Source organism: Polistes fuscatus, unplaced genomic scaffold, assembly GCF_010416935.1.
Source record: "Polistes fuscatus isolate 324 unplaced genomic scaffold, CU_Pfus_HIC Scaffold16, whole genome shotgun sequence".
NCBI classification, from domain to species: domain Eukaryota; kingdom Metazoa; phylum Arthropoda; class Insecta; order Hymenoptera; family Vespidae; genus Polistes; species Polistes fuscatus.
Genome location: NW_025113064.1, coordinates 2,391,764 through 2,414,054, shown reverse-complemented (window position 1 = coordinate 2,414,054; position 22,291 = coordinate 2,391,764). Strand labels below are relative to the sequence as shown.

General features: G+C 30.5%; 3 protein-coding genes across 8 annotated transcripts in view; 2 read left to right on the top strand and 1 right to left on the bottom strand.

Annotated features, from left to right (window-relative positions):
• Window positions 1-211: 211 nt before the first annotated feature.
• On the top strand, window positions 212-6,419 carry LOC122514763 (tubulin-specific chaperone D). The gene is made up of 18 exons (XM_043631783.1): window positions 212-858; window positions 946-1,124; window positions 1,426-1,564; window positions 1,636-1,822; window positions 1,901-2,120; window positions 2,213-2,361; window positions 2,439-2,668; window positions 2,824-2,963; window positions 3,043-3,148; window positions 3,237-3,414; window positions 3,499-3,657; window positions 3,754-3,957; window positions 4,030-4,194; window positions 4,330-4,454; window positions 4,555-4,709; window positions 4,796-4,994; window positions 5,079-5,381; window positions 5,736-6,419. Exons 1-18 carry the CDS (start codon window positions 517-519, stop codon window positions 6,015-6,017), a joined length of 3,462 nt encoding a protein of 1,153 aa, XP_043487718.1. The 5' UTR covers window positions 212-516; the 3' UTR covers window positions 6,018-6,419.
• LOC122514979 (alpha-(1,3)-fucosyltransferase 10) lies at window positions 6,220-8,545 on the bottom strand. Its single transcript, XM_043632115.1, has 7 exons — window positions 8,526-8,545; window positions 8,400-8,434; window positions 8,167-8,291; window positions 7,785-8,004; window positions 7,340-7,529; window positions 6,969-7,146; window positions 6,220-6,844 (listed from the first exon to the last, which is right to left on the bottom strand). The coding sequence occupies exons 1-7, from the start codon at window positions 8,543-8,545 to the stop codon at window positions 6,350-6,352; spliced, it is 1,263 nt and encodes a 420-aa protein (XP_043488050.1). The 3' UTR covers window positions 6,220-6,349.
• Window positions 8,546-9,445: 900 nt separating this feature from the next.
• The window catches only part of LOC122514797 (histone acetyltransferase KAT7), a 29,812-nt gene continuing 16,966 nt past the window's right edge, over window positions 9,446-22,291 (top strand). Inside the window, exons 1-9 of one of the 6 annotated variants that reach the window (XM_043631851.1) lie at window positions 9,446-9,641; window positions 9,850-10,312; window positions 10,386-10,628; window positions 10,709-10,972; window positions 11,042-11,221; window positions 11,824-12,139; window positions 12,220-12,514; window positions 12,595-12,839; window positions 12,944-13,130. In XM_043631851.1, coding sequence (XP_043487786.1) covers window positions 9,624-9,641; window positions 9,850-10,312; window positions 10,386-10,628; window positions 10,709-10,972; window positions 11,042-11,221; window positions 11,824-12,139; window positions 12,220-12,514; window positions 12,595-12,839; window positions 12,944-13,130 — 2,211 coding nt within the window. In that variant the 5' untranslated portion in view covers window positions 9,446-9,623. Of the gene's footprint in view, window positions 9,642-9,849; window positions 10,313-10,385; window positions 10,629-10,708; window positions 10,973-11,038; window positions 11,222-11,742; window positions 12,140-12,219; window positions 12,515-12,594; window positions 12,840-12,943; window positions 13,131-22,291 lie in introns of all 6 variants that reach the window. The other 5 variants (XM_043631849.1, XM_043631847.1, XM_043631850.1 and 2 more) reach the window with 5 other exon arrangements.

The following is a 22,291-nucleotide window of genomic DNA, read 5'->3' as shown; positions in this document are numbered from 1 at the left end:
ATAAAATTTATATACTTTTTAAATCTCGTTTAAGGATAAAAGTTAAAAGTAGAAGGATGAAAATAGGATGAATTTTGAATTAAATTCTTCAGAAATTTAAAATTAGTACCATTGATTCGCTGTAGATGGCATCAGCGTAGATGTATCTCCTCACCTATTTGTTGATGCGAATGCCTTATCAATATTAAATAAATCTATGACGTTAAGAAGACTGGTTTACAATTCACCTGAAAAGTTTATATTCAATTCTATGAAAATAAATCTTAAATAAACTCCTTTTATTATTTCTATCGAAGAGATATTTGTCGATCTGTCAAAACGTGTTTTTGTTTTCATACAACCGGTTGTGCGCAATAATAATTATTAAGTATATTTGATATGCGTGATAATATTTAAAATATATATTATAAACACATATAAGGGATGATCTTGATTTCGTTTAATGAAATAAATTAAACAAAAGTTAAAGAGAAAGAAATAGATATTAATAAGAAAATATATAAATATCTAACCAAAATGGTGCTAAATGATTGTCCAGATCCAGAAAGTATAGGTTGTGGTTTTAGTGCTTTTAAAGAAGTTGATGAGGTTAACGAATTGATTAAGGATATCAAAAGAACCGATTTATCTTCAAGCTTAACAGAAAGAAACAGAGATCGGTTTAATTTCATATTGTCGCAGTATCAAGATCAACGTCAACTTCTTGATCCGTATCTTGAAAGTATTTTAGATTCTTTACTGTCAATTATCAGAGATGATAATTCTACCGAAAGTATGAAACATAATGCTTTTAAGTATCTATTTATTATTATGTCTGTTAAGACTTACAAAAAAATTGTTACCTATCTTCCTCACGAGGTATTATTTTCTATCGATACAATTATATGCATTGAACCTTTCTCTTCATGATAAATTATATTTAATTAAATAATTGTTATTTATTAGGTTGCAGATCTATTACCTGTTCTACGTTTATTAGAAAAACAAGATCCAAATGACGTCGATACATGGGAAACAAGATACGTTTTATTAATATGGTTATCCATTATTTCTAAAATACCATTTCCATTATCTCGTTTAGAAACATCTGATACTATTGATCCGGAACAAACAATTATGGTTAGGTAATTGTACTTTTGAATATTATAGTTCTATTTATTTCTATAATTTAGTATATTTATTGTATGCGTATATAGTATTTAATACATTTATTATCATGTAACTCAAATCTGAGTTATCGCTATGTTTCTATTAATACATAACCTGTATTTTTATTTATAATATAAATACTTAATATGTTATTAACAAATATAATTACATTTATAAGTAAAATAATATTATTTGACAGATGTTAGATTTTTGCTTAAATATTGAAATGTTGTTATCAATGAGTTTATTAATATACTATTATGTATTTTTTCTTAGGATCATGAAAGTATGCAAATTATATTGTTTATCGAAGGATGCATGTGCAGTAGCAGCAGTATTTTTAATAGCAAATTTCTTGACCCGATCGGATGTCAAAAAATTGTATCTCGAAGAAATGATAACATGGTGTTTAAAGGTAAAATAACTTTGACCATTTTATGTTTACTAGTGTGTTTAGTAATTTAGAATTATTTATATTTATTTTAGTCGGTTGAAAATGATTCGTTAAGACATGGGCCTTTGGCTGTAATAGCATCGATATTAAAACACAGTGCGCGAGAAGATGTAAGGCCATACAGTACGATGCTTTTTGAGAAAATATTAAAATTACAATTGAGTAATAATCCGGCAGATCTAATTAGAAAATTTGGTATGAAAGTTGTCCAACGCATCGGTAAGAATATTTTTAAATTCTACGCATTATTACAGAATTCTTTTCTTAAATAATTCTATAACATTTAATTACATTTAGGTTTTGTATTATTAAGAACCAAATTAGCTTCTTGGAGATATCAAAGAATGAACAGACCGATCAGTTTGTTGCCAAGTTTAAGTAAGAACAATGGTACAGAAATTATTGAAAATAAGGAAAACATTATAAACGATAACGAAGATCAAGAAATACCACCAGCCATTGAGGATATTATCGAACATTTAATTCAAGGTCTTAGAGATAAAGCTATCACTATCAGGTATATAAAGGAATAATACAAACGATTATATTGTATATTGTTTATTTTAATTAATATACAGTTAACCTAATTCTTACTTTTTATATCAATAGGTGGTCTGCCGCTAAAGGTATTGGTAGAATAACAGCCCGGTTACCAGTAGACTTGGCAGACGATGTAGTTGGATTCGTATTAAATTTATTCTCTGGACGTGAATCAGATTCAGCGTGGCATGGTGGTTGTTTGGCATTGGCAGAATTAGGTAAATTAAATAAATTTATATAGCGTGCTTTCTCTTTTATGTTGTTAGAATTAATACACGTGTCATTTATATTTTAGGAAGACGTGGTTTATTGTTACCTCATCGTTTAAGCGACGTAATTCCTGTGGTAATTCAAGCACTCGTTTTCGACGAACCGAGAGCTTATGGTTCGATTGGTTATTTAATCCGAGATTCGGCGTGTTATATTTGTTGGTCTTTTCCAAGAGCATATGATCCAGATGTATTTCAACCTTACGTAAAAGAAATAGCAGCTAGTCTATTAGTTGTAACATGTTTCGACAGAGAGGTAAATATATAATAATAGGTGATCGGTTAATAAACTTAATGCATTCATAATCTGAACTGTTTATTAACCACACAATTACTAACTATTGTATATATTTAGTATTATCAATTTGAAATAAATAAAAGAAAAATTCTGAATAATTTTACATCGAATAGATAAATTGTAGACGCGCAGCTTCTGCAGCATTTCAAGAAAATGTTGGAAGACAAGGAAACTTTCCTCATGGTATAGATATATTGACGGTAGCTGATTATTTTGAAGTAGGCGTAAGGAGTCATGCATTTCTTAAAATAAGGTATATTTTTCTTTCGTACAAAAAATTTCAATTTTATAACTTATAATTATGTTACTTAATATAATCTAATAATTTTCAGTGTACACATTGCTCAATACGAAGAATATACCAAACCTTTGATAGAGCATTTGGTTTCAAGGAAAGTCACACATTGGGATACTGCAATTAGAGAATTATCAGCTAAAGTAATTAATTACAAATTTGTTATAATCTAATCACACGTTACAATTACTTTTATATTATCTTTGAAATGCAATGTTTATTTTATTTCAGGCTCTGTTTAATTTAACACCAGCAGATCCACAATATATGATAGAAACAGTAATACCAAATTTATTGGATATGTTGAATTCAATTGATTTAAATGTCAGACACGGAGCGGTATTAGCTATCGCAGAAATACTAGAAGCTTTGTATAATCATTACAAGAAAAAAATTGAAACAATAATTGGTTAATTTTCTAACATACAAAAATTATAATTAAATGATACAATAATTGAATTAGAAAATAAATGAAAATATTTATATTTTTTAGAATCCTCGGCTGTGGATGAAATTAAAAATGTGATACGTACGTTTCAAAAACGTGGTCAATTTAAAGGTCTTGGCGGAGAACTGATGAAACAAGCTTGCGCAGTATTTATAAAAAAATGTTCAATCGTTCATTTCCCTATTCACCACACTGATATTATTGGTATTTCTTTTTTTTATATAAAATATTTATATATATATATATATATATTAATTGTATAAATAATAAAATATTAACATTAAATTTGATTGTTCCCAGACGATTGGCAGAATTTATTAGAAGAATGTTTGAGTCACGAAGTATCTGCGGTCAAATTAAAAGCTGCTGAAGCGCATACAGATTTTTTTACAGAATATTACGCCAACCTGGATCCAGCTATTTATAATACCGTAGTTAATCGTTATTTAGATAATTTAAAATCTAATAGTCAAGTAGTAAGAATAGGATTTGCACAAGCAGTAGGTGAGATAATAAGATTTATTCAATAGTAATAAATATTTACCGAACAGATATATACAGTTTTTATTTTGATAGGACATTTTCCTCTTTTTATCAAAAAGACTAGAGTTAAGGATATTATAGAAGCGTTGATTGAATGTACGCACATATCTGACAATACATTAAAATGGGCAGAAAGTAGGAAAGAAGCATTACATTCTTTGACTATGATAATACAAACATTAAATATTAACGAAGCTGGTTAGTATCTTTGATAAACAATTAATTAATGATTGATTATAGATCATATTCTTATTATGCATTAAGTATATATATCTGTATATATATTATTTATATATTTATATATTTAAAAAAAATGTTATTTAATTTTTACAGGCGTATGGCAATTATTTGCTCCTCAAATTTACAATTGTTATCTTTTTGCTTTAAAAGAATATACAATAGACAGTCGTGGTGATATTGGTGCCTGGGTACGAGAAGCAGCTATGACCGGTTTGCATGTAAGCGTAATATAATTTGTTTCTCTATGTATGTTTAATAATTCTTATTGCTATCATTATTCGTATCAATTAAAATAATAAATATACATTTTGTTTTAAGGTTCTTACTAATTTAGTTCTCCAAGCTAATTTATTATCTTTGCTAAATGAATCGTTAATGACAAATATTATAAGTGGCATCGCTCAACAAGCTGTTGAAAGAATAGATGGAATTCGTGCCCAGGCTGGTATTGTTTTCAGCGCTCTGATTCACAGGTAAATTTCGTATATTGAAAATTGACATTTATTGTATTCAATAATTGGATAATAATTAATTTATGTACATCATTTATATGTTTCAGTGAACCTTCGCTTCCAAATATACCATATCATTCTGAACTTAAAAATATATTTCCTTTGAGCGAGTGTAAAGACAGTATAGAATGGAGAATGGAATCTGTAACGTTTCCACGATTCATTAAAATGTTGGAATTTCCACCGTACACTATGAGTCTTTTAAGAGGAATTATATTCAGCGTTGGTGGCTTAAGCGAATCATTAGTAAGTACTTTTTAATATACATAAATTAAAATTCAGAAGATAAATTATAAAAATTATAAATTAATATTTTTTTACATCGTATAGGTGAAATATTCTAGCGTGGCTTTGTTCACTTATTTGAAAGAAATAAATGAAAAAAGTCTCAAAGACTTATGCGACAAGATGTTAATCATATTCGAAGAGAGTCATAAGAACGAAAGAATGATTACTTCAATATTAGCATTTTTGGATAGATTATTAAGTTCAGGCTGTATACAAATAATTTTAGATGATCCTAACAGCGACATACCGGAACGTATATTATTGTTATTGAAACAAGAGATCAAATATACGACTAGCACAAAATTGCTAATCAGTAGCATCAACGTTTTTTGTCAACTTTTACAGGTATCTTAACGAATCGTTGAAAAATTATTTTTATATAATTAAAATATTATTATTATTATTATTATTAAATTATTAATCATGAAATGTTCGGTTATTAACACGTTCTGTGCCATGTGCATCAACGGTGGTACACATTAAACTTGATCTTCAGGCCACGTGTTCCACTGGTGGTATACGTAGTCATATTTATTTAATGCGCTAAACATCAAATGGCTTGAACGTGTTAATAGAAAGTAATCAAAATAATCGGACGTTTTGTATTTAATTGTCTAATATTATCTTATATTAACCCTTTTGTTACTAGTGATCTATTACATATAAATATATAATAATTAATAAAATAATTATTTATAGGTGCACGGATTTATAGGAAAAAGAGCGTTTTGTCAATTAAGTATATTTTTATGTCACAAATACAAATGTTTACGTAAAGTAACAGCCATACGTACTTATGAAACATTGACACTTTACGGAGAAGAAATGGATTTATCCGAGGAAGACTTAGCAAGTATATTAACAGAACTAAATGGCACAGATTGGGAACGACCGGTAACAGAATTAAGGCCTATAAGAAATCATTTGTGCGAATTAATGAAAGTGCCTGCACCAGTTTTACAGGCTAAATTAACTAATTAATAGTAACTACATTGAGATATAAAAATACTAATACTCAGGTGAACACTTATTTTCTATTATACATCTTACGATTTGACATTACACACGCATACATACATTTCAATATGTAAGTTAAATAATTAATTTGAGTAATGATCTAATCGTCAATACCAAATTACATTACACAGATCTCAATACAGGCTTAAAAGATAAAACATTCCTGTTTTGCAAGGACACTGAAATAGCGAAATACATTTTCATTCATCTAGCATCAACCGTAAGAAACTTTTTTCTTTTCTTTTTTTTTTCTTTATATCAAATAACACAGCTATAGTTTTTGTATTCATAATTCGCTAACAATCATTTTTGCTATACAATTCAAATGTTTCATTATTAAATTTTTCAATATCGATGGTAAGATTATTTAATACGTAATGTTGTAACAATTTAGCCCCACATTTTTCTAAGTTCCATTGATATACCCAAAAATTATTTGGATTCACTTTACCCGATAACAAATCTATCGGTAAAGGACAATCGTAATGTTTCTCTGTAATTATACTTGTTTCATTATTTGTTTGAGTATTATGATGTATTTGTTTGCAAACGAAACATTCAAAATCTTCAACGTAATAACCAAAATAATGCATTTCTTTGGCAGGTATTTTTTTCAATACATTTAATAATCGATTATTCGTTAATCTTTCTTCCTCTCTTCCAATTTTATGAATTAAATATCTTTCGTATTCTATATCATTATTTAATAGATTTAACAAAAAGTCAGCTAATTCTTTAGGTTTATCAAAATCTAATACTGAAATCGCAGACATATTATTTGGTAACCAGTCCTAAAAATTAAAAAACAAAAATATATACAAAAAAATTCATTATATAATATTGAATATAAAATATACATTAATTCTTAATATATATTAGAAATATTATTTCTTTTTTTTTTTTAATAAAATTTACCTTGAACGTAGGAGATCCATAATAAATAGGTACGGAACCCACAACGAGCGGTCTCCAAAGTTTTTCTGTAATATAATCATTGCAAACTGCGTTCTCGAAAGCTAATGTAAATTTATATTTTGCCACAAACGATAAAAACTCATCGCTATTTAATTTATTCAAATAATTACTTTTCAACCTGGATATATATATATTAATGAAATATTAGTACGATATTAAATGTATGTACAGTGAATGATCGGTTAATGAATATAATCTGTCCAAAGACAATATTTGCTATTCAAATTATTCGTTAACCAATCATCCACTGTACTATTTGTTTTCTTATTAATTTTAACACGCTAAATTATAATAATATTAAACAAATATACCTTTCGTCCAAACGAGCATTATTTATACACAAACCATAAGAATCTATTTTGATGTATTTCATTAATTCCAAAATATAAGAATCTCTATTAGTGGCGGTATTACAATCTGATTGAATATACAATAACGGTGCTAAGTTTTCTTTTTCCATCAAAATTGTTTTTTCTTTAGACGATAGAAAATATTTCTTTCCTACAATTTCATATAAATGTTAAAATAAAATGCATATATTTTTAATTTAATATACAGAATGTCTGAGTTTTTTCATTGGTCAAACCGTGTTAACGTATTCTACATTTTGAATAAAGATTTAAATGATAATTACATTTATATAATATTTTATTTTTATTTTTGTGCATAGAATACTCTGACACCATTCGATCAGAAAAACTTTAGACACCCTGTATATCTTTCATATATATTAATATAAAATATTTTGATAATTACCTAAGAGTTCTTCTTTATTGGGTAAATCAACGGAATAAAGTGGCACATTACTGAATCTACTGAACGTCGAGGAATAATTAAAAAGATTTAATGCTTTTCGATGAACGAACATAGGATTATTTCTAGGAGATTCTTCGTGCATCAATCCCCATTGAACAAATGGTGATCTCCAATTTGGTAAATCGTTAATTTGAAAATTACTTCCGTAGAATAAAATTGCCTATAGAAATATATATTTATATTATTTATATATTATTATTATATTTATAATTTAAATTTTCATTATTATTTAATTATAAGAAATAGAATTTATTTATATCATTCAATAAGAATTTATATAAAAAGAAAATAATAATAATATATTATTATATGTAAGTAATACCTTTAATTGCGAATTATGTTCGTGTATACGATTATGCGTAAAATAACATTGATAATATCCGCATGTTTTTATCAATCCATTATTACCAAATGGTGTCCACCACAATATCACAGGTATATTTTTATCTATATAAATATATAATTATTTTTCTTTTTCTAATATATTCATTTTTTTTTTCTATTAATTAATATTATATTTAAAAAAAAAGAATTTATATATACGCAATGAATTACCTTGTTCATTTAAAAAATTGGCTTTATGAAATAAACATATCTGAAAGAGTAAAATAGATTCAAATTAATATTTAAATTTTATTAATGTATTCTCTATTGTTAATTGGTGTTTTTCAAATACAATACTATTTGAATAGTTCATTCATTCATATATACAGATACCTGAATTAATAAAAGAAGTATTCCTAATACAAATATAAACTTCATTAAAGTACGTATTTTTAAATTCATTTTATTTGTTTTTTTTTTTTTGGTTTAAATTAAAATTAAAAATATAAATGTGTTTATACATATAATAATGTTATTACATCGTTTATACTGCTTCTTGCCTTTATTCAAGACTCATCATCATTTTTTATCATACATATTTTTGATATTATTATCAACCCTTATCATTATTCGCCATTAAAAGCAAATGTAGATATATTATATACTATATATCTATTGTGTTAGATATTTTACATCTAACAATAAATAAGATAGACAGAATATCTTAAATAAAGTAAACTTTTGAATTAATTAAATTAAATTTGCATATCAAAAATATCAGATCTAACATTAACGTACATTGATATTATTTATTAATAAAAATTAGGAATTGAACAATAAAATTTTACAATATTTTTATTCTTTTTAATGTTATTGTAAAAAAATAATTGAAAAATCAATCAATCAAAAAATAATCATATTTTTTAAAAATTTTTTGTTTTGACAGAAGCTGTCAAAAAAAGTTAGGTTACATTTTTATATATAGATGAGAATACATCATAATAAAAATGGACGGCGCTTGCAGCGCTTCCAGCGTGTTTTTAAAGAAACTTTAAATTCAAGATGGCTGAACGCACTACGTCCAAATATTACTTTTTATTTGAAATGTTAATATCGAAACATATATAAAATAATAATAATAATAATAATAATAATAAATTAATTTATAAAAAATTTGTCATATTAACATATTTACTTTAAATATTTCAGATAAATGAAAATGCGCCATTTATTCATAGAACAAACATACAACAGAGTTACCTTACTATATCGTATGTAATCTATGATCGTTGTAAAATGGTTCTGTGTTTACTCGTATTACGACTATTTTATTATTTTGCATAAAGTAATATCGAAAATAAATATGTTACTTTTGTGATTGTGAGATCGCACAATTAACGAGAGAAATGATATTTAATGATTATTCAAATTCATTAGTAAGATAGCATCGTAGAAATGACTCCCAAACGCAAAGTAAGTGTTTATGTTTACCAACTTCTATTGTTTTTATTTTCAATACTATTGTTTTCTTTGTTCGTAGACAACACTTGTTGTTATGATCGTTTAATAATTTTAAAAAGAAACAAAATATAAATGATACTTGATATTTTGTGATTTATTAAAATAATTCATGTACATGATATTGTTTTATTTATTTTTCTTTTTTTTTTTATCAACACAGACCACGAGTTCTGAATCAACATCATCGTCGAGTTCTGGCTCTTCGTCGAGCAGTTCTTCAAGTTCTGGTAGCGAATCCAGTTCATCCGATTCTGAAAATTCGAGCAGTTCGGCTAACAGTCAGAAAGCATCTGATTCCGAAAGATCCAAAAAGAAAGTACCGTTTCCACAGGCCAGACATGTTAAATCTAAAACTGAACCAACACCGACCACAACGGCAGAAAATAAAAGCAAGGAGAGACCGCAACCTAAATCCAGACCAGTAGTTTATTCCTCAGAATCCGAAGAGTCACCTAGCAAATTGAAACCCGTTAAAAGGAAATTACCTGCTAAACCTAAAGCCACGGCAACTGTAGCGCCAGTAGTTAAAGTTCAAAAGTCGCCAATCAAACCGTCGTCTAACATTACCCAACACAAAAATGTTTTGGCCGTTAAACCGAATGCTAAACAAGTCAAGCTTTCAGGTAATTGTAAAATAATATTTTATTTATTAATGTAATTATTAATGAAATAGTTTTATTCTATTAAATATTATAGGACCTTCAGGAACGAATATAAAAGTAACGGATAAGAATACTAAAATACCATTGGAACCGTTGCAAAAAAAATTTAAAAAGAAGAGTATATTTAGTCCTGAAAATAGTAGCGAAAGCGACAACTCTTCTGCACCTAAAATTAATGCAATTAAAGCGGCTAACAATAACGTCAAATGTAACAAAACTCAACCTAAGATGAAACCAGCTGAACCCAAATTAAAAGCTGCCGTACCACCAAGACCCGGTAATTATATTTACACAAATTTTCGTTATTCTATTTAAGGAGAAAGATTTTATCAAATGAATTTGTTTCTCAAATTGCAGCTCTAGTAGCTAAGCCTCCGCAAATCCAAAAATCTGACAGTTCTGCTAGTTCTAAGAGTTGTTCGGGTGGATCAGGTTCCTCTGGTTCAACGGATAGTAGCAGCGATTCGGATTCATCGGAAAGTGCCACTAGTCCACAATCTCAACCTAAAAAGAAAGATATTCCACCACCGGTAGCACAGAATATTGCAGCAAGTGTGCAACCTAAAAGACCATCGGCAACGGTTTCACCGGTTAAACCTTTAAAATGTACAAAGAGACAAGGTATTATATTGCGATTCATATGACTTAATTATCGAATAATTTGAATTAACAATAACATTCGATTAGTAGGTAGAATAAAAAGCGAAGACGATGGAGATGCATCAGCCAGTGACAAGGAAATAGATGAAAACATTGATGTGAATCCTTCTAAGGGAACGGTTAAAGGAAAACGGAAGTTGCAGACTCGTAAAGGAAGCAAGTTACTACAACTGCAAACGAAAGCTGCCAGCGATTCGGAATCTGACACAGGTATTAATACAATTATTTATTCTATTGCATTGTACTAACTGATGATAACTGTTTTTTATTTTAATTTATTGTAATTCTATGCATATTAGTTATTTTATATTGGCTCTCTATATCAACTTTCTTAGATTAACGAAATACCAAAGAATATATTCTATGCTTTTCTCTATAAAACAGCATGCTTTTTATATTATCATTTAAATTATAATCGCAAAGAATACGTGTGAGAAAAGGAAACGGGTAGATATTGCGCAGTAGATAAAAGCATGAACAGTTTGGAAAAAAATAAAAATAAGGGTAGAACGTAATTTGTTAGGGGAGTGAATACATAGGACTCTATGCTGCCCCCTTAACACAAAAAAACAGTATTTGCGGTAATGGATGAGTGGATAAATTGGACATATTTAAATCATCGCTCTCGTAGGATTCTGCTGATCGATTTGGAAAAATGTTTTGTATTTGAAACTAGCGCATGTCCAAAGTGTCCTAAGATGCAGATACAGTCTTTTTGCTTATGGCGGCAGTATGGTTCTCAGGTATGGAAACGGTAGAGCGTAAACGTATCCTGCAAATTCCACTGATCCGGTGTGATTTATCGGGAGTAGCTGATAGCAAGAGAAGTACGAGCAAGTCACCGGTTAAGCGTGCTGGTCCTAGTCAAGGCGCTAGACATTCGACATCCACAACGACCAATAGAACAACGCAGAGTACTACTACTACGACTACTACTACTGGGTCTTCCAGTTCTGCTGCTAATAGAACAGGACAAAATTCATACAATCGTACGCGTACTACCAAGGAAAGGGAATGTCCATTGGCAGCATGCTGCGACTCCCGTGGTCATCTTTCTGGAAAACTCGACACACATTTTACCTTGGAAGCGTGTCCCTTGTATCACAACACTACGCCGCAAAATTGCATGTAAGAAAAATCAAATAAAAATCTCTTTTAGATCTCTTTGCATTTGTAATATTACTTATTGCGTTATTAATTAATTGCAGAGAATTTTATAAAGAAAGGAAAAAGAAGGAAGATGAACGGAAGAAGTCGATAGCCAATCTTGCCAAAAAATCACCCAAAGGTGGACATCAGACTACCGAACAACGTAATTATCAACTCAAAGTTAGAGAAATAAGGAACAAGTGGAAACCGCATACGGGTGAAAATAATGGCAGCGACAGCGGTAACGATCTTCCTGGAAATGAAAAGGACAAACAACCGCGCTTGACCAATCTCACTTCTGATTACGATTTGAAATTATTTATGGAAGCTCAAGCGACGTCCAGCGAAAAAATTGTAAATAATATATATTTATTGTAATCTATATACAAAATGTATTTATCCCATATAAATTTTAAATTTGATTTATTCGATAGGAAAAGGAATTGAAAGAATTGGACTACGACGGAGATGGCAGAAACAGCGGTGGTACTAGATGCGTTGAAATGGGAAAATGGGAAATGGAAGTTTGGTATCAAAGCCCATATCCGGAAGAATTTAGTCGTGCACCTAAACTTTACCTTTGCGAATATTGTCTGAGATATGCCAAGAGTCGTCAGGTGTTGAGAAGACACAGAGAAAAATGTTTATGGAGACATCCGCCTGGACACGAAGTATACAGGTTGATATTTAATTTGTAAATAAATTAATTAATTAATTGTTTAAACATTTCTTTACTCTGTAATAATAATACCTTTTTTGTTTGTTTGTTTTTTTGAATTTCAGAAAAGATAAGATCGGTGTCTGGGAAGTGGACGGCAAACGTTACAAGCAATATTGTCAAAATCTGTGTCTCCTAGCGAAGTTCTTCTTAGATCATAAGACTCTTTACTACGACGTGGAACCGTTCCTCTTCTACGTGATGACCATTGGCGATGCTGAAGGATGTCATACGGTTGGTTACTTCAGTAAGGTGAGTCAAAAACACAAAAATGATAATAATTAATTTATTTTTATTAAAATAATTATTGAACGTTTTTACAAATGATTTCATTAATCAATCAAACGTGATATTCGTTTCATAAATCTATGAAATAAAAATCTATCGTTCCATGATTTTTATTGGTTCTTTTTTTTTTTTTAAATATATATTAGAAATGATTAAAAGTTAAAATAATAATTAAAAAACAAAAATGTTTATAGCAAATATGTGACAAATTTGATTGATAAATTGTTCGATAAATCGGTATTCGTGTTGGAATCTTTGATCTTTCGGAATTCCAAAGTTCGTAGTCCGTATAAATTTAGAGTGACCTTTGACCCTGGGAAAACGCCCTCTTCTCTCTCTCTCTTTCTCTTTCTCTTTCTCTTTCGTCCCCAGACGTTCCGGAATTTTCTGCAACCCCTTAAAGAAACACTTGGCAGGTTTCTAATTTGTTTTCTCGAATAAAATCGTATTAAAAAATAATCCTAATATCTAGATTAAATAAATTATTATTAATTTATTCGATTTAAATATATAAACAAACAAAAATATATATATTTCTTTTTATAAACATTTATTATTCATTTCCAATTTTTATTTAGATTTTTATAATCAATAAAAATTGTGTATTTTAAACAAATCTTATTATTATTACTATTATTAATAATTAACAAATTCAAGGAATGTACGTTCTCATTTTTAATCGTAAAGATTAGTATACGTTATTAAATCGTATCGTTAAGTATACTTTTCTACCAGGATTGTTGAATTTTGCGTGTAGAAAATTGTTTTCTTTGATTGTATGCCATAAAATATCCTATTTTCTTTCTTCTTTTTTATTTTGTATTTTTTTTTATTACCCTTCTTCTTCTTCTTCTATTGGAATTTACGTTAACAAGTGCTCGTAAACAATGAAATAAGAAATAAATTTAATCGACCGATAATAGAATATCTTTCCTTTTTCATTTTATTTTTCTTCTTTTATTTTCTTTTCTTTTCCTTTCTTTTCCTTGATTTACATGAAACGTCTGATCATATTCGTATTTGACTACTTAAACGTAGAAATCCTACGAGAAGTTTCTGCAAGCTTCTTGATTTTCCGGCCAAAACGATGATATATACCGGGTGTCTGAAATTTGTTTGATCAAATGAAAATAAGAAGAAATAATGTTGTACAAACATAAAGTGTCGTTTAAAACTTTAATTTAAAAAAAGGGGGACTGGGGGAACGAAATAAATTCAAATTCAAATGATAAATATTTGCTCTCGGCAATTAGATTGTCCCTTAAATTTTCAATCGATTATGTTCGTTAATTTCATTTCTTATACTTCATCTACGATGTTTAATCCTTTGCACACTATTCCCCCTTTAATTATAAATTTAAATATTTGATATAAAATTAAATTATAAAATATAATAAATTTTAAATAATAAATAAAAAATAAATAATAAATAAATTATAAAATATATTAAATGATATATTAAATTAAATTATAATTTTCAAAATTGCGTTAATAGAATTGGCATAAGAAATATGTTGTCGAGTAAAAAACAATTATTCGAAACAGCTTCATAATAATCGTCCTACAAAATGGTGTCCAATTTTTACAATCGTTTAAACAGTTGATACTTCGAACGAAAATTTAGGTGATTTAATATTTGTATCATTTTTTATTTATAAAAAAAAGTTTTAAATGAGACCTACGTTTGTGTAACATCATTTTTATTTGATTATTTCCGTGTATAAAAGAATTCGCTGACACCGTTTAGCCGGAAAAACCTCAGACACCCTGTATATATATATATGTATATATGTATATATATATATTGAGGGTGTAGGGTCGAAATCTTTGCAGACGTTCATCGACCTTTGACCCCGACTGGGCTCGCGACCTACCATAGCGCTGGGAAGGGTTGATGAAGTTTTACATTTCGAAATCAATACCATTCACTTTGATGTAATACTATTTCAAATCGATCACTAACGTTTCTATAATAATATCTAATTTATTATATATATAAAAAAGAATTAATAAAATATTTCCTTTCGTATAACATACACACACACATATTCATATACACAAAAATAACAGAATTCAGATTTAAAACAATACATCAATAAATTTCAATCAAAAGATAATAATCTTTACAAAAGTAACCCCAAAATCTAGATTTCTATCAAATATAATAAAAAATATTCCTCAGTTGAATAAAAAGATCATTCTCAACATTTACACCCAGTATAAAAGGGCGTACCTCATAGGATTCCTGTAGAACAAGTAAAAGGTAGAAGTAGTGACAAGAGTTATAGAACTTAATGAATAATAGTAATAGAAGTAATAGAAGTAATCTAAAACATAAGTATGAATATCTGCAGTAACAACAATAAAAGTAGTAGAAGTATCATGCAGTAGTTGCAGTAGTAATAAGAGTTATAGAACTTAATGAATAATAGTAATAGAAGTAATAGAAGTAATCTATAATATTAATATGAACATCAGCAGTAACAACAACAAAAGTAGTAGCATTATTAGTAGGAGTATCAAATCAGTAGTTGCAGTAGTAACAAGAGTTATAGAAGTTAATAAATAATAGTATTAATATTAATAGAAGTAATGTATAACATCAGCAGTAACAACAATAAAAGTAGTAGAAGTTTCATGCAGTAGTTGCAGTAGTAATAAGAGTTATAGAACTTAATGAATAATAGTAATAGAAGTAATAGAAGTAATCTATAATATTAATATGAACATCAGCAGTAACAACAACAAAAGTAGTAGCATTATTAGTAGGAGTATCAAATCAGTAGTTGCAGTAGTAATAAGAGTTATAGAAGTTAATAAATAATAATATTAATAGTAATAGAAGTAATATATAACATCAGCAGTAACAACAATAAAAGTAGTAGAAGTTTCATGCAGTAGTTGCAGTAGTAATAAGAGTTATAGAGAAGTTAATAAATAATAGTATTAATATTAATAGAAGTAATCTATATATAACATCAGTATGAACATCAGCAGTAACAACAACAAAAGTAGTAGCATCATTAGTAGGAATATCAAATCAGTAGTTGCAGTAGTAACAAGAGTTATAGAGGTTAATAAATAATAGTATTAATATTAATAGAAATAATATATAAAATTAGCATGAATATTGCAGTAGTAACAAGAGTTATAGAGAAGTTAATAAATAATAATATTAATAGTAATAGAAGTAATATATATATAACATCATCATGAGTATCATCAGTAAGAACAACAACAGCAACAACAAAAGTAGTAGCATCAGTAATAGGAGTATTAAGCCAGTAGTTGCAGTAGCATCATCATCATCAGCAGCAGTAGGAGTAACAGGAACAGGAGCCAGGAGCAGTAGCAGCGCCAAGTTAAAATCTTTATAGACGTTCAACGACCCCGACCCTGGCCAGACAGTCGGTCGGTCGGGGGGGTGATGGTGGTGGTTGCTGGTGAAGCTGGGTAGTAGGGTGGTGGTTGTAATATAGTGGTGGTGGTGGTGGTAGTAGTAGGAACGAACGGAACGGTGGTGGCTGGGATAGGTAAAGAGTGATGAAGGGGAGTAGGTGGGTGAGGAGGGATGACGACGAGGTGGAAGAGGTGGAGGAGGGGGAGGGGAAGAAGAAGAAGGAAGGGGTAGGTGCGGTGGCAGGGGTGTATCAACGAGGGTGGTGGCCGTGGGGTTCTAGCGTACGTAGGCAACGTACGCTATCAGCCCGGCGGCGGTGGCGGTGGCAATGTTGGAGGTAAAAGAGGGGTGGTTCGTTGGTTGGTTGCGTCGGTGACTGCAACGGGGGATGCCATGCCGAAGGGCCATGCTCTGTCAGAGGGAGTCAAGGAAAGGAGTTAGGGGCGAGAGGGCGTCGCCTCGTGTCGGGTCGTCAACCTTTCTGCTGCGGCAGTGCGACGTCGGGCTCGTTATTATTTCCTCTCCTGCTGCTGCTGCTGCTGCTGCTGCTGCTACTACTGCTGCTACCTACTACTACTACTACTATTGGTGGTGGTGGTTACTATACTACTATTACTACTGCTACTACTGCTGAGACTGCTATTCGGGTTGCTTCAGAAAATTCGATGACACAATTTTTTTTTTTTCCTCGTTTTTTTCTTTTTTTTACTACTGTATTACTTCTGCTCTTCATTCAAACATTTTTTTCTTTTGGGTTTCTTCTTCTTCTTCTTCTTCTTCTTCTTTTTACATATATATATATTTCTTTTTTTGTATGCATTTGTGAAAAAAAGTTGTTTGTACCGTTAAACGTTGGGTGTCATTTTAGTATGTCAGTGGTCAGTTTTTGGTGGATAGTATTGGTTGGTTATATTCGTAATATTGATTTTAAAATTCAAGTATTATTGAACACACATATATATATATATATATGTGAGGGGTGATTATAACAATGGGAGTAAGTCGATGAAAAATTGAGAACATTTGTATCATCGTTTATTCAAATAATCGATGATATTTGTTCGTATATAAACAAAACAACAAAAATATTATGAAATTAATTTTTCTTATCCCCTCTCCCTTTTCTTTTTTGACTCATTGTTAATCCACCTGTCATGATTATCTTATCGCACACTTATTATTCAACAAAAAGAATAATTTTTAATATTCAAATTGATAATATTTGACGAGTTTAATTGTATGAATTTATTTTTATATACACGATACGATATATATATATGTATAGAAATGAATGGCGAGGGAAAATGTGGGAAATGAGGAGGGGGAGGATTTTGTTGTTACAAAGGGGGGGGGGTTTACGTAAGAACAGAATTCATCGTCAACACTTCTCGACATTTATTCGTCTGCAAAACACAATACCATTTATGTCTCTGTATTTTTGTACGCGTATATATGTATGCATGCGTGTGTGTAGGTGTGTGTAGGTGTGTTGTTAGTGCGTGTACGTGTTAGTTTTCAGAAACGCGCTTGAAATCCGGTAAAGCCCCGCCGTTCGTAGCCGGAAACGAATTTACGCTCAAGTTCGCGCGCGTAGACCGTTTAAAAGAGCCAAAGGGACAGGGTAAGGGAAAGGGAGATAAAGAGAAAGAGAGAGAGAGAGATAGCAGAAGGGCACACCCTTTACGATTGTTCAGATTTACTCTTCCTTAACAATTTATTTGGTTTTTTTTTTTTTATATATTATTCTCTTATAATTAGTCGAATTGTATTGTACGGTAAAAAAAAAACAAAAACAAGAAAAAAAAATTAAATTGTTATATAAACAATCTTTTTTTATCGATCTTTTTTTATTTCTTTTTCTTTTTTGAATTAATTGAATACAATTTTATTCATATGAAAGAAAAAAAGGAACAATATTATATTCAACATTTAATCGTTAATAATATAAATATACAAATGTGAAAACATTCGAATATAATAATTAGAATATTTTTAATAAACTATATTAGAAATTCGAACAATTTGTTCGTTAAATTTAATAGAAAAAAAAAAAGAAAGAAAAAAGGTCTTTAAGAATAAGAGGAGACACTTCGGGACACCACGCCCCAAAGTTCAATCGATATTTGCAAGTACTTCCTTAAAGGCCTAATTTTATATTTTTTATCTGATTTTATTTATCAATTATAATGCAATTATATATATATATCATTTCTTATTGATTAATAAAAGAGAATAGAGAATGTTAGTATCCTAAATAAATAAAAAAAAAAAGAGAAAAAAGAAAAATAAAATTAAAAAGATTAGAATAATTAGAATAATTTAAAAGAATAATAATCCGTGTGTGGAGGAAGGTTATAACGTAACGGTTGATATAAAAATGTGGTAATAAAAAGGAAAAAGAAGAAGGAAAAAAGAAAAAAAAAGGAAAAAAAAAGAAAGAGAAAATGCATTAAAGAGGACGTGATTCATGCCAGGACACATCATTTTTTATGATCGGTAATAGGAGGAGTAGAGTCGTCTCCTCTTTCATGGTTTTCCCGCGTATTACTTCCCAGTAGCGACCTCGAGAGCAATAGGAGCGTTGACCTTGAATTATCAGGGCGTTGACCTCGACTGCTCCGGGCGTTGACCCTGAGCAATCTAGGCGTCGACCTTTCGTGACGTGGGCGTTAACCTTGAGGAAGCGTGATCGCTTAACTGCGAATAATATGATTCATTGATGGCTCTTCTGTCATACGCACACATACACACACAAATATATATATATATACACACATACATGTAAAAGATGAACATTTTAAACGATTAGAGGTTTTGTTCTAATTATCGCGTGAATTTTTTTATTTTTTAATCTTTTTCTCTACTCGTGCACACACGAGTAACATAAATTTTTATATTATCGAACGATTTTGATGAAAAAAGAACAAAAAAACAGAGAGGATTACGAATTTAATATTAAAATGAATGATAATAATAATTATATTGTAATAAATTCTTTTTTTTTTTTATTACAGTATCCATAATATTCGATATCCAACACGTAAATGATTATTATATTATTAATGAATTGGTGATGAAAAAGGGGAAGAACCGGGTAGAATAAATTTGACTTTATCGATCGATGATAAAATTATTAAATCGTTAAATAGAAAATAGATGGCGCGAGGAACATTAAAATTTTAAATCACTCGCTTTGCGTATCTATAATATTCATATATATATATATATATATGGTGTTCATTTTAACATTGACATTGAGACGGCCGATGTCAATGACATTGATTCGAGAAGAATCCAAAATTTAATTAAACAAGGACACGTCGAGTGTCGGACGAATTATCGTTCAAATTTAATTGAAATAAATGACGAGGAGAGAAAGAGAATTTAAAAAGAAATTAAAGAAAACAAAGAAGACATTTTTTTCCTAACCTCTTTCTTTCTTTCTCTCTCTCTCTCTCTCTTAAACTTTTACTTTCGATTACCAGAAAGGGGCAAAGTTAAACGATAAAAAAAGAAAATAATAATAATAACAATAATAATAATAACAAGATTAATATTAATGAGATGCACATGAGGCATATTCAAAAATGCTATGCTTCTTTGGATACTCTCCCAAAATAGAGAAAGCCAACATCACGTGACAGAGGCAACAACTTAAAACCGGTTTTCGGGGCCGCCAAGTCCAACATATTCGCAGGACTCTGGATGGAACGAGCTGTCCTGGTCCTGAAATCCTTGCACCTTTCCCCCTCCCTCCCCTTCCCACCCCTTTCTCTTGATATTTTTGTTAAATCGTGTTTTATTTTTTTTCTTTTTTTTTTTTTTAGCAAAAATAAAACAACGACAAAGATCATATTGGGATTATGATAAAGATGATTATGCTAATGATGATGATCTTTCGTATCTCATAATTTGTTTTATCTTTTTCGAATAAACATTTTTCGATTTTGCAATTACATTAAATTCGATGTAGAATTCTGTAACGAGTCCAATTAAAATCTGACTATAATCCAAGACAAACGGATTCTTGGAGGTCTCGGTAAAGAACATTGAAGAATAAGAAGAAGAAGAAGAAGAAGAAAAGATGGTGGTGGTGGAGGTGGAGGATTTCACATTGGTGTGTGGAGGCAGGTTCAGCGTAAACGAGACGACTTCGTCTCCTCTTACAGGTATCCCAGACAGGATCTAAAGAAAGAAAAAAGGTGTTGTGTCTGTCTGAGGTGTAAGAGAGAGAGAGAGAGAGAGAGGGAGAGACTCTTGTCAAAAAGTTAGCGAAAGATGGAGAGAAAGACAAGAAGATTACATTGCTCGGTTCACAGCAGTATTGAGAACGTATCACGTGGGATGCTATGATATTCCTTCCATTCTTTTTATTGCAAATGATTCATTCCCAAATGAGTAAGATGAGGGATGAAGGGGTCGAGAGGAAGAGGAGGAGGAGAATCAGGTTGTTATCGTAATTATGAGACAAAGAGATAGAGAGATTTTTTTGGTATACCTACAACAATAATAAGAAAAATCTAAATAAAATGAGATAAAATATCTAAAAAAAACACACTTATATACCATACGTCGATAAAGAAGAACGTTTGAGTAGTAGTAGTGTAGTAATAGTGTAGTAGTAGTAGGATAGTAAAAGAGGAAATCGTTCGACGCCGTTTCCCTGGAAACGCGATGATCCAACGTTTGAAGGTTCATTTGCCTAACTTCCGGCGATACGGCAGTTAGCCCGTCACAAACGCTTCCATGGTATATATCCTGAATAATGCATAAGGACAGGCAAGGTCTGTGTGAGTGCGAAAGCTTTTCTACATTCGGAAGAGGAGGAGGAGGAGGAGGAAGAAGAGGAAGAAGAAGATAGAAAGATAGAGAAAGATAGAATGGGAAGAGCCGTTCAAAGAGAGGGATGAGATTAAGGGAGAATACCTGCACCACCATCACCATTACCACCATTACTAATACTACTACCAGCACCAGCAGCAGCACCACCAGCAGCAGGCAGCACCATCGGCACCACCAGCAGTACCACCCTTCGAAACTAAAGAGAAAGAGAGAAAGATAGATAGATAGATGGAAGCTTGGGACCGTGAAGTGTCCGAAAAGAGGACGAGTCCGACGTACATAATATAATAAATGGACAGACGAGTCTCTTTCTCTTTCTATTTTCCTCTCTTTTTCTCTCTGATGGCGTTTTATAGCAAGTGGGAAAGAGAGAAAGAGAGAGAGAGAGAGAGATGAGAGGATTGGGCAGATACTGTGCGAAGGATAGGAGACGAAGAGGAGGCATACGCGGAGGAACGGGTAGAGGGAGGAGGAGGAGGATGAGGAGGAGGAGGAGGACAAATGGGAAGGAAGGTGTACCAGACGGATATAGGATTGAGAGAGAAAAAGATACCTCGAGTATTACCAAGTTGGAAGAGGAAAGAAACGACAGACGGTCAGCGTCTGGAAACGTGACTCGCGAATTTTCTTTTTCCTCCCAATTCCTCTTCCTCCTCATCCTCCTTCTTCTTCTTCTTCTTCTTCTTCACTACCACCACCACCACTATCATCATCTTTTCCTCGACCTACACGTTACTTCTTCTTCATATTTATCAGTTGATATTGCAGATTTCCTTTCATTCAAATATTTTCAACTAATTGTGTTACAAGTTCAAAGATCAGTAAACCTTCTCTTCAGAAGAATTAACCATTTCGGTACGGTGCTTACAGTTGGCATTCATAA

Bases quoted from the DNA above. Each gene is read 5' to 3' on its own strand.
- LOC122514763 (XM_043631783.1), top strand. From the start codon at position 517: ATGGTGCTAAATGATTGTCCAGATCCAGAAAGTATAGGTTGTGGTTTT. The intron at 2,964-3,042 runs GTATATTTTTCT...AATAATTTTCAG, and splicing joins CATGCATTTCTTAAAATAAG to TGTACACATTGCTCAATACG. The intron at 4,710-4,795 runs GTAAATTTCGTA...TATATGTTTCAG, and splicing joins TTCAGCGCTCTGATTCACAG to TGAACCTTCGCTTCCAAATA.
- LOC122514979 (XM_043632115.1), bottom strand. From the start codon at position 8,545: ATGAATGAACTATTCAAATA. The intron at 7,530-7,784 runs GTAATTATCAAA...ATGAAATTGTAG, and splicing joins CAATAAAGAAGAACTCTTAG to GAAAGAAATATTTTCTATCG. The intron at 7,147-7,339 runs GTATATTTGTTT...ATATATATCCAG, and splicing joins AATGCTCGTTTGGACGAAAG to GTTGAAAAGTAATTATTTGA.